This window comes from Tinamus guttatus, unplaced genomic scaffold (genome assembly GCF_059628265.1).
Source record: "Tinamus guttatus ecotype Peru unplaced genomic scaffold, ASM5962826v1 Tinamus_guttatus_pri_ptg000497l, whole genome shotgun sequence".
Taxonomy (NCBI): domain Eukaryota; kingdom Metazoa; phylum Chordata; class Aves; order Tinamiformes; family Tinamidae; genus Tinamus; species Tinamus guttatus.
Genome location: NW_028289031.1, coordinates 3,693,614 through 3,712,050, shown reverse-complemented (window position 1 = coordinate 3,712,050; position 18,437 = coordinate 3,693,614). Strand labels below are relative to the sequence as shown.

The 18,437-nt window shown below is 38.6% G+C and overlaps 1 protein-coding gene across 2 annotated transcripts in view; it reads left to right on the top strand.

The window, feature by feature from the left end:
* Window positions 1-18,437, top strand: part of CTDP1 (CTD phosphatase 1) — a 101,465-nt gene that overhangs the window by 8,923 nt on the left and 74,105 nt on the right. For both annotated transcript variants that reach the window (XM_088533411.1, XM_088533412.1), the window contains exons 2-6: window positions 3,913-3,996; window positions 8,732-8,825; window positions 10,050-10,178; window positions 11,453-11,603; window positions 17,966-18,056. In XM_088533411.1, the coding sequence (XP_088389537.1) occupies window positions 3,913-3,996; window positions 8,732-8,825; window positions 10,050-10,178; window positions 11,453-11,603; window positions 17,966-18,056 (549 nt within the window). The remainder of the gene's footprint in view (window positions 1-3,912; window positions 3,997-8,731; window positions 8,826-10,049; window positions 10,179-11,452; window positions 11,604-17,965; window positions 18,057-18,437) is intronic.

Sequence of the window (18,437 nt, the reverse complement as noted above, 5' to 3'; positions counted from 1 at the left end):
TTAGCTGGATGATTCAATGGGACTTGGTATTAATAAGCGTGGATCTGACTTGCATTCGTTTGATATTTACACTGCCTACCAAGTTTTCAGTAACACTCTTGAACATGCTCAGAAGCCTGTGAAGCTTTTGCTTTTGTTTAATTGTGCTGCAGAAGGTTCACTTTGTTTTGCTCCATTAGTCCAGTTTGACTTCTAATGTTAATCACAAAGGTAGATGGCATCAGGTTGAGGACAGCAGCTTTAAGCAATTACCATACTCAGTCATATATCCAAGACATCTTTCTTTATCCCAGACTGATTTGAGGTAATCCAGGAGTCTGTTGACTTTTGATAGATAGTGATGAGATATAAACAAGTGCAGGACAGCAAATTTATGGTTTGTAATTTTTGCCTGTTTTCCCACTCATCAATCACACCATATATTTTCTGTGTTAATTGTGGGAAATTTCATTGTGGGAAATGGCAGAGCTGGGGTGGGATTTTGGAGGAAAGATTGGCATGAGGAAAGTGAAGGTGAAATGTTCCCTTTCTTCGGCAGCAAGCAGGGCAGTTTGTGCAAGAGGAGCTGAGATGTAAGGAAGACCAGGACGAGCTCCAGTTACACTGGGAAGCTCTCTCTTGGTGCTAGAGGTAACCGAGGTGTCTAAGGTGATCTGCCCGCCACCGTTGTGTGCTGTGCAGCTGTGCCATTAGGCTGCGCTTTCCTGGAAACTTCCTTCAGTGAAGCTGCCTTACAGCCACTGTGCTGCAGTTGGATGAGGAAGGCCCTCTCCCACTGGCTTTTCCACTTAAAATAATGCACGCGAAACCTTAGCCCTTGTTGCGTTTGATACAAACATCTTGTGTTTTGATTCAGCACTAACGACCAGGCCTTAGAGTTATCGTGGGCATTGACTTGTTGACTTCATCTATTAATGAAAGCACAGCGCTCAGATTTAATGAAAGCTTTTATTTCCCTCCCCCTCCTTTTTAATTTTTAAACTATTCCTCTCCTGATGATGGAAAGCAGATACTGTTAAAAGTGTTGGATGGGGTGTTTTTAGAAATGGGAAAAATGTGGAAGTGCTGGGAGAGCAATGACAGGCTTATGGTTGTCTGCTGCATCCCAAGACCATTATAGGATATTTCTTCATATCTCTATTGTAGCAAAAATACAAGTTTGCTATAACGGTACACATAGCAACACACACACACTTTCTTATAAGCATTCACATAGCGCGCACACACTGTTTCTTACGCACATTCTTTTCAGATGTGCTTGTAAGAAGGTAGGGTGAGTTTCCTTGTTTCCTTGTTTAAGTTTCACCTGAATCCCTCTGTACTTTGTTGTGTGAAAAAAATAATATAGGCAGTGCCCATAGCTCTGCTGTTGCAATGCTTTGGCAGTCAGAGTGGGGACAAGTATTGTGGGAAGAATGACCTATCCATAAAAACATAAAAATGTGGGCCGTTCACCTGTCTGCTCTTCCCCAGGGCCTGGCTCACTTGCATGGTTGTGACAGTTTGTAAAACTTAAAAAAGGTGCTCCTTTTCTTTTCTGATCTTTCTGCATCATTAAATATTCAGAAGCCTGATTAAGAACCTGCTGAGCTTGACCATCTTGGTTGTACAGTGCTTGCAAGTTCTCTTGCACTCTAGAGGTTTTTTTTTTGTTTGTTTGTTTTTTTTTTTTTTTTTTGTCTGCCCTTTGGGTTAAGCATTGGAGTGGAGAATGGTATGGTGGAGGGTTTTGTGCCATGTACTTTTTAATTCCAGCAAGCATCAGAAAATTAGATGTTCTGATCGTGTTTGAATGTGCACAGGCAGAACAGATATGTAGTGCTCCTGTTTAGTATATTACGTAGGTGCTCTTCAGAAAAATAACAATTTTTTCTTTAAAAGTATAATTTTACTGTAAGAACCTCTGCTCTATCTAGATCACAGAACAAGAACACGTGCACAGATACGTGAATGGAAACTGGTGTGTGTCCAAATTTAAATCTTAGTTCAGCTCAGGAGTATGCAGGCCCTTCGTGTGGCATGCCTGGCATCTGGTGTTGATAGCTTAGATGCGAGGGAGAAAAAGCATGTGATGCTTTGGCTTTCGAAGATGGTGTGAAAAATGTGTATGTGGGGTGTTTTTTTTTTTTTTTTTTTTTTTCCCCTCACTAGCTTGTGAAAAAATAATTTGGGATAAGTGAGGATGCTTAGTCATTATAAGTTCTTACATATATTTATATATATATATATATATATATAGCTTGCATTGGCTTTTGAGCCTTTCAAGTGCCTGTATAATTCCAGGTTTTTTATCTGCTGACCAGAGATTACATATAGCAATTCTGACATGCTTCTGCGTGTGAGCTGGTAGCCATGCCATAAGGAAAGAAATTAGAGATGGGACAAGGCAGAGAAAAGCAAAACAGATATATTGTAGAGGAAAGGGAAAAATGAAGAAATAATGCAAACATGGGCGTAAGCACTAAATAAGCATTGCAGAGATTCAAAAGAACTAAATAAGCATTTAATAGCATAAAGGACTAAGAAGGCCATATCTCTTGTGCTGTCCTCTTGCCACCTGATTGACTGCTTGTTATTTGCATTCTATGAAACACAAATATATATCCCATTAAGCGAGATATCTGAAAAGATTGCACAGGAAGAGTAGACACAATTGCTAGGTGAAGGATGGCTGCCTTATTAATACTCGTATTTGCAGCAGTGCAGTAATAGGGTCACTTACTAGGAGATATCCTCAAATACGTTCAATTTGAATCTAATTCTTCAAAGAGAAAGAGGAGAAAATAAAAAGAAAAAAACACAAGGTGCATTACCTGCAAATTTGCTGGTGCAGGATCCTGTCTTCTGGTTAACACAAGACATGTGACATACTGGAAGACAACAATTCCGTGTGTCATTTGAAAATGGATTGCTTGGAACTTCCAAATGCACAATAGTCTAAAATACAAAAGAGAGGTTTGTGTGTGGAAACTGGTTGGGTTTGTGCTGGTGCTGCTGGCTTGTGGTGGTGAAAATTTGAAGCTAATTAATGCTTCAACCAGGCTTGAATCAAAGCTACAAACAACTTGTGAAATAGCATGGATTTTTAGCTGCTTGACACTTTTGAAATATGGAAAAAAAAATCAGGGAGGTGCTGTAGCCCATCAAAGAGCTGGGAAGATTTTAGTAGCTGAGCTCTATCTACCTCTTAGAGCTTTAAGAAGGGTGCAGTGTTGGAATTAACTCATTCAGTTGTATTGAAGAAGATGCATGTAGTGAATATTGAAATTAAATTAAAAGAAATAATGGTATTCTCAAGACATCGACTTCTGAGAACAGAATTTGAAGAAAGGCGTCCTTCAGCTGGATCAGTCATCTGAAAAGCAGACTTTGTCTCCTGAGCAGTTTGGAATAGTAAATGTCGCACTTCTGTATTTCAGGCTTTAAATTTCTTGTTGTTTTTAGCTGTTTGTAAAAAGAATAAAATTCGTTTGCACGTCTTCCTTCTAAAATATGGCAGTCTGAGGGTTAAGGATCTGTTAAACACTTAAAGTAAGTTTTTGAGAAAATTTAAGCAATGCTTACACTATGAAACAAGAAGATATTAAACCAAAGTGAAGTCAGTCAAGCACTGAGTACTTTTTACAATTAATTTTCATTAACATGCTACTGGGCTCTGGCCTAATGGAAGGTTGAATCTAATTCCATGTAACTTGTTGTGTGTGGACAAAGGCTGCCCCTTTTGTTTTTATCTTGAAGTACATTGCAAATTAAGGTTAGGAATTGACCTTAATATATATTGCAGTGATGTTTAAGTGTTACCTATTTCAAAGCAAATACTTTTTTTCCACTTTTGTGCAAAAGCAGTTTGTGGTAATTGATCTAGGTGTCTGGAATCAACGTACAATAACTAAAACACGTGTATCTTTCCAGGGGGATCTTAATAAGACTGGAAGGATGCAGCCATCCTGTTGTTATGAAAGGGCTGTGCGCAGAATGCGGCCAGGACTTGACTCAGTGAGTATTCCCAGTTCTCTTCCATTTTGCACTGATTTGTGGTTAGCGATTCAAGTTCCCCTTCTGTCATTCTCTTTTTCCTTCTGAGACTTAGTAGTCATGGTGGATCTTTTGTAAAACTTACTGTGAAGCTGCAAATACTCACAGGCAGGGAGTACAGTATTCCTAATACCTAACATAAATAGGAAATGTTAGTCTGCTGCTGAATGGGGAGGGTGCCTTGGTGATGGAGGATGCAAAGAAGGCAGAGTTACTAAATGTCTTCTTTGCCTCAGTCTTTACTGCTAAGGCCAGCCCCCATGATTTGAGCCTGGAGGCAAGAGAGAACCAGGAGAGAAGAGGACTTTCCGATGGTCGAGGAAGATTGGGTTAGGGATTATTTAAGCACACTCGACACCCATAAATCTACAGGCCCGGATGGGATGCACGCAAGAGTGCTGAGGTAACTGGCAGGAGTCATTGCTCAGCCACTCTCCATCGTCTTTGAGAGGTCATGGAGGGCAGGGGAGGTACTGGAGGACTGGAAGAAAGCCAGCATCACTCCACCCTTCAAAAAGGGCAAGAGGGAGGACCCGGGAAACTACAGGCTGATCAGCCTCACTTTCGTCCCTGGAAAGGTGATGGAGCAACTCATCCTAGAGACCATCTCTAGGTATGTCAAGGAAAAGAAGGTGATCAGGAGTTGTCAGCATGGATTCACTAAAGGAAAGTTGTGTATGACGAACCTCGTAGCCTTTTACAATGAGGTGACCGGCTGGATGGACGATGGGGGAGTTGTGGATGTTGTCTACCTTGACTTCAGCAAAGCTTTCGACACAGTCTCCCATAACATCCTCATAGGAAAACTTAGGAAGTATGGACTGTAAAGTGGATTGAGGACTGGCTGGATGGCAGAGTCCAGAGGGTGGTGATAAATGGGGCCGAGTCTGGTTGGAGGCCTGTGGCCAGTGGTGTCCTGCAGGGGTCGGTACTGGGCCCGGTGCTCTTCAGCTTGTTCATCAGTGATTTGGACGAGGGCACAGACTGCACCCTCAGCAAGTTTGCAGATGACACCAAACAGGGAGGAGCGGTCAACACTCCTGAGGGCTGCCCTGCCATTTGGAGAACCTAGAGAGGATGGAGAGTTGGGCAGAGAGGAACCTCATGAGGTTCAACAAGGACAAGGGCAGGCTTCTGCACCTGGGGAGGAATAACCTCAGGCACCAGTATAGATTAGGGGCTGACCTGCTGGAAAGCAGCTCTGAGGAGAGGGATTTGGGAGCCCTGGTTGACAACAGGGTAACCATGAGGCAGCAGTGTGCCCTCATGGCCAAGAAGGCCAATGGGATCCTGGCCTGCATCAGGAGGAGCGTTGCCAGCAGGTCAAGGGAGGGGATCCCGCCCTTCTACTCAACCCTGGTGAGGCCACATCTGGAGTATTGTGTGCAGTTCTGGGCTTCCCAGTACAAGAGGGATGTTGAGCTTGTAGAGACGGTCCAGTGTAGAGCCACGAAGATGATTAAGGGACTGGAGCATTTGTCATAGGAGGAAAGACTAGGTGAGCTGGGCCTGTTTAGTCTGGAGAAAAGAAGACTGAGAGGGGATTTGATCAACCTGTTCAAGTACCTGAGGGGTGACTGTAGGGAGAATGGGGCCAGGCCAGAAGAGTCCATGGTGGCCGGTGACAGGACGAGGGGCAACAGGTGAAAGTTGAAGAAGTTCCAACTCCATATGAGGAAGAACTTCTTTACTGTGAGGGTGACAGAGCCCTGGAACAGGCTGCCCAGAGAGGCTGTGGACTCTCCTTCTCTGGAGATCTTCAAAACCACCTGGATGCCGCCCTGTGCCATGTGCTCCAGGGGCCCCTGCTGGAACAGGGGGGTTGAACTAGGTGATCTCTAGAGGTCCCTTCCAACCTTAAGCATTCTGTGATTCGGTAGTCTCCCTGTGCTGGCTTCTGTAAGGGCTGTTGAGAGAGTTTCTTCTAGACATTAGCTTTCAATCTGAAATGCTCTTGAACCCCCCTAAAAGGGGGGAGATACAGAGGTGAGCTAAATCATTATTTAAAGATGAGGGGTTTGCGTGTTCGTTCCTGATCACGTTATTAATGGTGTAATAAGTTAATGAAGTGTGTTTCGCAATTGGCATGTTGCTGTTCGCCGGCAGGAGCTGGTGTCTCTTGGGGATAAAGTCAACACGCAGAGAGGAAGCTGGCAAGATCTGTGCCCTTGTTGCCAGGTGGCCAATTCACTAAAGCATGTTAAACATGGAACACCATCCATCATCTGCAGTGGTGCTTGTTTTGCCACCATGAAATAGTTTGTCAAGTATAGGCTGTCTTCCTCCTTATGTTGCTGTTGTCACAGATACATTGTTTAGAACTATATTTACTTTAATTATTATAGGGCTTAATAACAAGGTGTATAGGCCAACAGGAGGCCATGTGCATGTTGAGGGTGTAAGTTCGTAATGTGAGCTATAATTCAGCAACTGCAAACTCTTTCTGTGCGGATAAACGTAGGGCAACTTATTATTTTAGCAGAAAAAGTAAAGATTATATATACAGACTTAAATCATCAAGGTATATTGCCTTTTTTTAATGTGCTCGTATCTGAGGCTGAAATCTGAAAACTTGATCTGTGCAGGTATAAATAACTATGAGATTTTATTGGTCGTGTGACCTACCTTCTTGTACTGACTAAAAATGCATTTAGTAATTTGGGAACTAGTTTCTCTACAATGATTTCAATTTCAGAATTGAATTCAGAATTGTTTTCAATTTCCTTGTGAAAAGAAATGGAACTAAAGCAATTTTAAGTTTTAGGCCAAAAAAAAACCTTTTTTGATCTTTTTTTAATATTATTTTTAATCTTCTCTGTCATTGCTAATACAATTGTTAAAAAAAGACTTTTTCTTATACATACCAAATTATTAGTTCAGCAGCTGTTTTTCAAAATAGATTGCTCAGTAGCCTGGACTTTAGAAATAAATGATGCATGGTCCTTTCATTTTAAAGGAAATATATTGGTTTAATTTACCTTATAAACCCCTTTAAGAGAAGAAGTTGTATGAAATAATTCTTAATAAGTAGACCGATTTAAAAAAAAAAAAAAAAAAAACTATTCAATATGTAGCCCAGTTAATGGTGGACTAATTAATATTGATAATTATGGATTAGTATTAGCCCATAATGGCTATATTTTAATTTCTAATGAAAGGCAGAATGTTAGTATTTTATACACAAAATATTATTTGAGGAACAGCAAACCAAACAGAAAATTTAGCTTAATAAAGAGTTGACTTTTGCCAGTCCTAAATGATTACCTAATCTGAGATTTGAGTACAGGCGCGCCTTAATATTGCATTTCTCCTGTTAAACAATTACTTCTTAAAAGTTTAAATTAATTCAGATTATGCAGCGAATTATTTTCTGTTAGTTAAGTACTGCTCTCTTTTGGAGAACTTCATTTTATACAAGACGACATCTGGAGCAGTGCATTAGTTCTGCTCAGCCTACACCAAAAGGCAATTCCAAAGTGTTGGTGCTTTTCTTGCTTTAAGGAAAGGATGTGTAGCCAGTTCAGTGCCAGCCCTTGCTAGGTGTTGGGCAGCAGTGCGTCCTTTTCATTATGCAGTTCTTATGGTTGTTCAATAAATGGTCTAAAAATGAGTTTGTTTTAAATGCTCGTTTAAAATGCCAGTCAGCATAACATATAAGAGAGGTTCTGGACTCTGGTGCAAAGGATATAAGAGGCTAAAATGTCCATGTTATCTTTGGACTAGTGGGCCTAACGAAATACCTCTCTACTGTTTCTGGGTACCTGTAGTGCTTCCAAGCATTAGGCTACAATAGAAGTTACTCTCAGTCTGTGCTTGTGTCTTTGTCACTGCATTAAGGCCCCAAAGAACCCCAGTATTCCTTGCCTTAAGGAAAGCAGCAGTGACCTGCTTGGCACAGGGTTTTAATAATGTGTGAAGTCTGTGTGAAGCTTCATTCTAACTGCTGTGGTACCAAATTTTTCTGTCATAGCACCAGATACTTGGGAGAATTAAAAGATGCACTTGTCACATGGGACTGCTGTATTTTTAATCCATTGTTTTGGATTCAGCAGAAATAAATTTAAAAATAGATGCCAGAATTCACAACTAATAGATCTGGTAAGCTGAAAGATAAGAATACATTGAAACTGTGGTATTACTTGGTCAGGTTTCAAATAATGTCATATGCTCCACACACATGTCTACACATACGTGTGTATACGTACCCATACAGATGTACACATGAGCATACACACTGTTCTGCCTGCCAAAGAGGAAATGTGTGTATGTGGAGGGTTGCTGCTTTTCTTAAAGCAGCAGTTTTTAAATGGGAATGATTTGGTAACAACAATTGTATTTATAATACAATTGTTTCCGAATAGATGCAAAATTATAGTTTTAATCCCAGTGTTCTAATGCCAGTAAATATCTAGTTATTATTGTTTCATCTTAGTATAATTTTTCATGAAATGATTCTTTGGAATCTTAATTACAGTAACTTTCTTGCCTTATTTTTATGATGAGCTTCTTGGATTGCCTCATCCCTTTTTGTCTATAACTTTCATTAAAGAGACTTTGAAGGGCATACTAATCTGAATCAAAATGTCTCACTTTACAGTGTCTGGTAGTGACTAGTTTGATATTTTAGTGTGTTCAAATTTTCATTAATTCAAGTGTTTTTCTGTCTTTTGATGCCTTTTTTTTCCTGCGTGGTCAGGTTACGAAGCAAGAATGGAAAACAGAATGTGCCATTATCCACAGCAACTGTGTCTATGGTTCACAGTGTCCCAGAACTGAAAGTTAGCTCAGAGGTAAGGGAGCATTCTTCTGCATTCTTTGTACCTTTCACTTCAGATCTTAACTGAACAGGAATTACATAACTATATGTAATTCTTTAACTATAGGACTTTTTTTTTTGAGGAAAAAAAATAATTGAGGAGGGTGGAGATGTGTTGAATATCAGTAGGTTTTAAAAACTTTTCATTGAAAAGATGGCAGCTCTCTGACAACAGCCTAAAAGTATTACTTTAGTATTGCTGGGGGCTTGTTTTGTGCCCAAGAGTAGGAATGCTAGGGAAGCTCTATCTTCGGCAGCTGAGATGGGTGCAAAGCTAGCCATGTCTTTGAGAGGTAGCTTTACCTTGTTTAGGCAGGAACCTTGAAATAGCTTTTACTAGATTTTAATAGAGCTAGTTTGTGTGTAACTAACTTACCTGTGATTTAAATTCTTTTCAGTATTTTCAAAGATTCTGTTCTGCTGAGTTATCAAAATGTGCTTGTTTGTTTTTCCTTCCTCTGTTTCTTTAGAGGAAAAAAACATGTTTAACAATAAATATCCAATTTATTTCTTACCAACATGCTTTTAATTGCAACCAAAATGGTTTCTCCTCCCACCCTTTTTTCTTCCTCTTCAAAGAGGACACCTCCACCTCCACACTGGTAGGAAGATGCGTTAGCAGGAGGAAATTTTAATTCAAAGCTACTGGCCTATAAAGTTTTTAATATCAGTGCTTACAAAGAAGATGTAAAGGCATATTCTTTAAACTTCTGGCGACAGCCATAATGATTTCTGTCATCAGCAGCTTCAATTTGATACTTAATGTAGTCACTGATTTAATTGATGTCATAAAATTGCTGAATTTACTAGACAAAGTTTTCAGTAGTAGTATTAACTTCTCTAGTTTTGTGCAGTCTGAAGCTAGTTCATCTCAAGAATCTTGCCCTTAGATTACTTTGTTTCTTTTATTTATATTTTAATTGTATTGTACTGATTGTATCAATTTTCAGTTACTATAGTGTGGTGGGTCTTTTAGAAGACTCTTGGAATAGTGGTTGTTTTTTGTTTGTTTGTTTGTTTTTTCTCCTATGGAAAAATGGTTGACAAAGTTACCATTGCTACAGCTATGTCGAAGTGTTATTTCTCATGCAGTTACTTTTTAGCAGGATATCTTCTTGAGTTAACAATATACAGAAGTCAGTAAATGCAGTTTTATTTCTTGTAAGCCAGACTCAGTATGTGAGTCTTTTTCTTACAGCAAGCTGAGCAGCTAGGAAGGGAAGATCAGCAGCGACTACACAGAAATCGGAAACTGGTGCTCATGGTAGATTTGGACCAGACCCTGATCCATACTACTGAACAGCACTGCCAACAAATGTCTAACAAGGTAAATATTTGCAGTTAACTTTCTGGCCAGAGTCATGATAGGAATATTTCTAAGCATCTTTATTTAAGTAATGGTTCTTTAAGAAAACATTTGATAGATAAAATAATTATTTGGAGAATAAAAAAAGATGAGAAAAATGTCATCTGAAATATATTCCTTTTTATCTCTCTAGTTTAATTGGCCACTCTGTTTCCTCCATTTAGGCTTTTCTGCACTTTCCATTCCAGTCACTATAAGCAAGAAATTTCAGATAGCTTTCTTTACTGTAAGGTTCCTAAACTGAATACCCAGTAGTGAGGTTTTTTCTTCAGAGTCCCAGGTGGATATAGTGAATTACTGTTAGACATCCCCTTTAGGGTAATTCTGTGGTTCTCCTATTCCTATCATTTTTCTGTAAAGATGTGTAGTAATTATTTTTTTCTTCAGTCTCTTCTTTCTTCTGGGGAGATAGTGCTTAATTTCTTCATGAAATACTTCTTTTGAACTGATAGGGGCCGTTGGATTGTAGTATTTGCAAACTTTGAAAGAAGCAGTATTTTGGAATGTGTCTACATGGTTGGATACAGGAGGCTGCAACATCAAATTGCAGTTCAGTGCCTTGCAAAATGCAGCTGCTTAGTTCTTTCATATTTCAGCATGTATTCCTACCTACTAGCAAAATCAACTCATAAATGTACTTTTTAATTGCCAGGAAAGATAACAGTGGATATGCAGTTTCAAGATTAAAAAAAATATATATGTTTGGAAGGCTGTGCCTTTCATCTGCGTAAAAAATTGGAAAAGCTTTAACTAAGACTGGTTTTTAGAGTTTAATTAAGATGTTTTTTGCAGAGTTCCTTCCCAATTGCTGTCTGATTTTATGTATTCATAGGATAGATTTATTGTTGTTGTTGTTTAATTTAATCCAGTGGAAAATCTTTCTTTAAGCTTAAGATGTAGAAAGAAATCTGAAAGTCACTGAGTGGTGGTGGGTAGTGACATCCTGAGCATTGAGACATTTCTTACCTTTCTTTTGGGTGATTGCTTTGGTGCAAGTGAACCTGTGAACAAAAGCTACATTGTTCATTAATGCTTCAACAATGTAGCTTCTTGCATTTGCAAAATTTAATCTCCGTCTCTTTTGACCAGAGCAAAATTGCTTTGGATTTTATTCACTCAGATAATCTTTTTGGCTAAAACTTAATCCAGTTAGACTAAATTAAAGCAATGGAAATGATGCAAGGGACACTTCTGTAATGTTGGTCTTTATATAAAAAATATGCCTTTTCTCCTAGGGAATATTTCATTTCCAGTTGAGTCGGGGTGAGCCTATGCTGCACACTCGTTTGCGTCCTCACTGCAAGGAATTCCTGGAAAAAATTGCCAAGCTCTATGAATTGCATGTTTTTACCTTTGGCAGCAGACTCTATGCACATACAATTGCAGGTGAGTCGCACATGACATTATTCAATAGTATTTAAGTAGTCTGTCTTCATCCCATTAAGTTTCTTTTTCTGTGATTGTCTTCAAATATTTCTTCTCTCTCCCCTTCCCCAAACTCTTCATAAATAATCATGTAAGCAGAATTTTTGGCTTGTTTAGAAGCCAGTGCCTGTATAGCCGCTGATTTTAGACATTATTTTTTTTATTTTGTACTATTTAGAGAATCGGATTGTGACATGACAGTAACTAGTGCCTTCCTATTGAATTAAGCAGTGGTTTTGATGAGCTCTGAAAGTGATCCACATGGTCACTTGCCTTAGACATCTAAAGCAGCTATTCCATAAAAATCTGCAACATGAAACAATCTCTTTCCATGGGGAGAAAAAAGGCTACCATTTCCCTTCAGTGAAGGGAGTTTAACTGCTGTAAGTCAATTTACAGGAATTCTCTTTGGTTGCCGTGGAGCCAAGAAGCCCTTATCAGCAGAAAAAGTATATATCTAACAATGTCTTCATTTACGCTTCTCAGCAGTATTAGTATTTACTCCCTGTAACTCAACACTTGCATTTAAATTCTGAAACTTATTGCAATGGTAGTCCCTGGTCCATGGTATGGGTCACTAACTTTTATTTATTTATTTATTCCAGCAAGCAAAGAATTACCTTGTTATGCAAGCACATGGGTCAAACTGTTGTTGGGCATGTGACCATGTTTTTAAATTTGACTTTCACCCCATCTTGAGTCTTTTACAGAATAGTGGTTACATCTCGTATTTTGCTGCTGTTTCTTGCTTCCCTCATGTTTTCCTTGGCAGTCTTTCACGTGGGCTTTGTGTCACATAAGCATGAGTGCCACGAGTGAGCAATGCTATTGTAATGCTAAAGAAACACTACTTGACAAAAGAAAAAAAACTACAAAATATTTGGAGAACTAACTATTCTAGTTCATTTCTGAAACAGTTATTAATAAGAATTATGTAACTTGAAAGTGCTCTAGGCATGTTAAGTAAGCTGCAGAAGATGTTTGTTACAGAAATGGGTGAGTGTTTGCTATGGGAAAGAGACGCCTATTTGTGGTCTCCAGGTGAATTCCCCTCCTTGAGAGAAGCTTGGAGACGTATGTCCTGTCCAACCAAATAGAGGACAGTGAGATTGCTTCTTTTTCTACATTACTCAGTATTTCTCAGGGTGAACTGTTCAAAAGAGCTCCCCTTAAAGGTGGTCTCACCTACTGGACTGTACATTGCAGATGTGTAACATTTGTACTCTACTGGCCTCCTTCAAATGGAGTTTGACTCGGATGTAGCAACAGGATTGTCTTAGACACTAGATTTAAGTCACAGGCAGCAATAAAGTGTGTGGCCACTTTTTCTGACGTAGATCTGTGCCAGAATCAACATGTGGCCCCACCAACTGCGGCTCTTTGTGGCAAGCCTTTCTGTGGGTGTCATATTTGATCTGTTCTCTCTGATGCCTGCGAATTCCAGCTGGGAAAGAGTCACCATATGAGCAAATAGGAGTATTGTCACTTCCTGATACCTCTGGGATTTGCTGGAAAACTCTCTAACATCATCAGAAGTGTTTAATGAGTAATACTATGATTCATATTGATTTCTGCTGAAATATGTAGGTATGGAAAGTGTAGATATGTAGACCCAAGAACAGCCAAGTTCCAGGAGAAATGCACAGTAATACACGATCAGAACACCTGATGGCAGTATTGGTTAGGTAATTTCTTATAGTTGTCTGTTAAATATTTTACCATTATTCCTATGTTACATAAAGGAAGGACTTGGATTAAAATGCCAGGAATCTTTTTCTTAAGTCTCTACTTGTTTCCTCAGATTCTCTTTATATGTCCTGTATTTCTCTAAAATCTCTGAGCTTGGAGTGCTTTTACCGCATTTAGAAAAAGAGATCTCGTCAGTCCTTTGCTCTTATGCCATACTGACTCCTGCTGCCTATTAAGTTGGGTTAGCTGGCATTTGTAAATACAATTTGTGTCCACCTAAGATTTGTTTGCAAATTCGTCAAACTTAAAGATGTATCTTGTATCTGTAATCTTTGAAGATTAGTTTTGGATTTGCTAATCAGGAGTTTCCTATAGTTTTTCTTCTATATGATTATTTTAACCAAGTGCTGTTTTAAACATCTCCCCTTCTCTTCCATCCTCCCCCTATATCAGAGTAGCTAGACATTTTTAACACTGAAACAACTTAGATCATGGTTATAAGAAGTTAATGCCACAAAAAAAAAGGAATAGTAAGGAATAGATGCAATAAATGCAATACGAATCCTTCTTAAGATTTATGTTGAGTTCAGAAAGTATAATTGAGAATGTATCTGATTTGTTAAAGGATGTATGTTACAGCATACCTTTCAATAAATAATTGATGGAAGATGTGTATGTATACTCACCAGTGTCTGAATGTCTTGGATTCTTTTGAAAGACTGGGTCAACAGCTGTCTCCACATTTTAAAGTAGGACCAGAAATAACACTGAAGGTGACTTTTCAGAAATGCAATTTTAGACTTTTTTTTAAAAAAAAACTTTCACCTTCATATTGGATGTTACTGTTACACTGCTTCTGCTAGAAATTGCTGTTTAGTTCCATCTGTCTTAAGAGTTGAACCTTTCCAAGTATGAGTTGCATTGTGAATATTATAAAATAGCCTTGCTTTTTGCTAACTTGTCATTTACAGGCTAGCTTTTCTAAGAGAATTTATATAGAGCTAAGTAACAGTATTATAAGAGTACATGTGTAAATACCATGTCTGAGTTGCTGGAAACAAAATACTGTATTGGCAGTATTGGAATGCACTGACTTTTTCACAAAGACTGTTAACAGCATGCCAGAATATTCAAAAGCCAAATTCCAATTAAAAAAAAATACATATATATGAACAGAAATGCACAAAATTTCAGGGTAAGGTGGAGTGTGCACTATTCTGAACTTTAAGGTAGAAGCTGTTGCAAAACTAACCAAGGGTTTAAACCCTTCTTATGTTGGCATCCATTTAATCCAAGAGGTATGCAAACTAACTTTACGTGTTAGAAAGATGGCACCAGGAAGCTATATGTTTGTATAGTGTGATGAAGGATGTAGTACCTTTGCAAGATTGTGTGCGTAAGACAGGCCAGGCCCTACGTAACTCTTTGTAATGTGGCTTATGCAACATCTGTGTATTCGTTTTTATGCAGTTATGTCGTGATTTATGTGGTATGAATGCTCTTCTCTCGTTTTTGATGACATGGGATGACTACCTGAAAGCTCACTGATAGAGTCACTGAGCTTTTAAGGGATTCTGGATCCTGGAAAGGATTACCTTGCTCGCTGCCTTCATAAATTACAACAGAGGGGCCGTTAAAAACTTAGAAACAAACAAGCTTTAGATATTGAGTAAGGTACTGAGCTCTTTTCCCTTTATGATTGCCTAGTATTGTCTGAAGTAACTAAGATAAATTTTTGTGATTTGTCGTCTTTATGGCCCTTTTGCTCTTTCAGTACTCTCTAATAGTAATAGAGTATGTATGTGCATGTCTGTATTCATGGCAATGCAGGATAAATATATAATAAATGCAGGAAAATATATTAACTAATATAGCATTGCATTTGGATGGGTAAAAGACACATACTCAAAAGCATATTTTAGTCTTACTTTTCTTATCCCCCACTGCAATGCTAACTCAATAGCTTGTGTAACATGTTTAATGTAAATTTACTGAGACTTGGTTTTTTAGGAGAGTAATGTGTGCTTGTCTGGGGGCTGTGGGGAGGAATAGTCTGCGCAGTAGGTCTACCCTAGAGTTGCTAGTAATGTGGTGGTGGAAGGATAATAATAAGTTATCTTGGGGCTGTTTTCAAGGAGAGACCCGAATTTAAGTAAAAATTCACTTAGCACTCTTGTGTCTAATTTGTGAGAATAAATTGACGCTTGGTCTTAATTTGATACAGGAAGTATTTATCTTTGTTCATTTTGACTATTACAAAAAGCTTTAAAGTTTTTGTTTGTTTGTTTTTGGCAAGTTTATATAACAAGAAATTCATCAGCCCTCTTCTCTGGGAATGGCTTCCACAGACTGATACTTCTGCAATAGGAAATTATGTTAAGAAAATTCACAATTTGTGCTAATGCAATAGACTGTGGCCATAATCGTGTTTTCAGGGTGTGTTGTTAGCCAGGTGGGGGGATGCTTTGGAATAAATACTTGGGAATGAAGAGCACATCTCAGGAAAACGCTGAACTTTTTCACTATTTCTGATACTTGATGAATTTATTGATGATATCTTTTCATTTTTCCCAAATTATAGAAACTTGCACCAAAACAGCCCCACAAAAATGACATCAGCTATGCAGACATTTTGGAAAAAGCCACCGATATTTTCTTTGGAAGATACTTTACATACAGTTTCACAATAGCTTTCATATCTAACCAGTGCATTATGATGAGATCTTAAACCTTGTGTTCAGTGTATCCCTGAAAATAAAAGTTCCTGGTTTTACTGGCAGGTGGGATCTAGCCACTAGGTGTCTTGTTTCTGTTACCACTGCACAGATTAGTGAAAAGCCAATATGTGGTCCTTTCCAAAGATCCAAAGCAGCTGTTAACATATTACCAAAGCAAACTGTGTGTGTAGCGTGAATGCAGTGTTATCTGCCATCTGGATTGTGTTTGTTATATTGATTCTATTCCTTAGGCAACCTTCCTGAAAAGCAAACAATCCAAGTGGCATAAAGGGCTTCTTATAAACATCAGGGCTATTTTGCATATTAAATAATTCAAGTTGTGAAGGACTACTAATTCAGCCCAGGGTTTTAGCTGTGTGGATACAGCTCTGATGAACTGTGTGCTTGGTCTCCAGCAAATTACCAGAGCGGGGAAAGATGCTGAAATTAATCAGTTCTTGCCAAAGCCTTGCTGAGTACCTCATCTCTCCTCCTCAGCCATCAGGGCTTCTCTGTTGGGGCTGGCTTGAACTTCCTCTTCCTTACAGATTTATCTAGACAACACTGTGATTTTAATGCCTCATTGTTGTAATCCATGCACTTCTGTCCAGTTCAGTGCAGAAAGTCTCTGTGGATTGAGAACAGCAGCTTGTGTGACAGTTTACATAGTTTGTCAAAATATCTGTGTGTCTGGTGATGAACCTTTGTAGCTAATTCTCTCAATTCGTTATGCCTAGGTACTGCAAGGGTCTCACTACAGGGGATGATTCTACGAGTTGGCAGCAATTCTTAAGCATAGTCGGGTGAGTTAAGGTTGAACCTCTGTCCTTAACTCGGAATTTTCTTGCTTTTATGGGTTTTAAGTTATTCCAACTACACATTAATATTAATAAATGTAGAATCAAGTTTTCAGCTTTTTGAAGGCCCAACTTAACATGCCAGTGGGAGCTGGACTTCTAGAAAGAGCTGAACCAGCAAAAATCCAAACGCTCCTTGGCAGAAAATCCAAGTTGGTGCTTAGTGCGGCCATTCTGAACTCTTGTTCTGGCTATAATATGGCCACCTTGAGGGGAGGAAAAAAGTTCCCAAATAAGTACTAATTGCATTATATTGCTCATAAGAAGAGTGAGATGCTGATGTGAACTTCAGGGCAAGTTCAGTACAAAGGTAGAGACAGTTTAGCAAGTACCATGCCACTATCTTTCTAAGCACTTAAGTAGCTGAAGATGTTCAACTTCATTGTTGGAGACCAGGTTCAGGAGCATGTGCGTGCATGCCTGCCTACCCCTCAAGGCACCATTTTCCTAATTAATGGCATTTTATCTTGCTTCCAGATCAGCCAGCACAGCTTGTCCTGTTTCTTTTTAAAGAAAGTCAGACAAATTACTGCTGCTGTTAAAACTTTAAAGTAGTGGTAGAGGTGAAACTTAAAACCTACAAATGCAAGAGCTCCGGCTGAATCTGTCCCTTAACTTTTGCCTGTTGTGCTTGAGTAGTGCAGCACATTGCCGACTCTTGTGAGACTTCCTGCAGTCCCTAGGCATGATGAGCTAAGGAGAGCGATTAGCTTTAAAGTACCATCTGTAGGGATATAAATGTAAGTTGCAAAAATCATGTTTATCTATCAACTGCTGTATCTCTTTCCTTTGGCCTAATCCGTCTGCATGTCACAGAATCCAAATTAACTCCAAAATTGGTGCTATGTTGAAAGGATTTTTTTTTTTAATATTAGCCCCACTGAATTAATTTAGAATATTTGGTCCACTGTGCTTAGCTTTTACCACATGTAATATCTTTAAAGTGATCCGTTAAAACTATTATTGCACGTTTTAAAACAGCTGAATTATGTATTCATATGTAAAAAGAGCAAGGAGCAAATGGCCTGAGCATTAACTTTGTACTCTCTCCTTTCAAAAGGATTTTTGGATCCTGAAAAGAAGCTTTTTTCTCATCGGATATTGTCAAGAGATGAATGTATTGATCCATTTTCTAAAACCGGGAATCTTAGGTATGTATATGTACCTTAAATGAAATGGAAGGAAAAGAGATAGAATACTGTCAATAAAATAAAAGCAACTCCCTCTAAGATATTTATAGTTTTCCCATACCTGCTTCTTAAATATCAGCATTGTCTCAGTAAAACTGAGATGCTGGGTATTAAGCAGACAAGTTGCTGTAATGTGATGCTGGAACGAGGTCTTGAAACGATTTATAGTTTTTAGTTTATAGTTTTTATTTTTAACTTAATCATGTTTCTTCCTTATAGCTTATGATCTCATGTAGTGGCTTTTATGTTGTGTTTATGTGTATATGTAAGGTTTTTTTTGTTTGTTTTAATTAAACCAGAATTCTGGATGCAGTTTTCATAATTGAGTATCTCGTATACTGG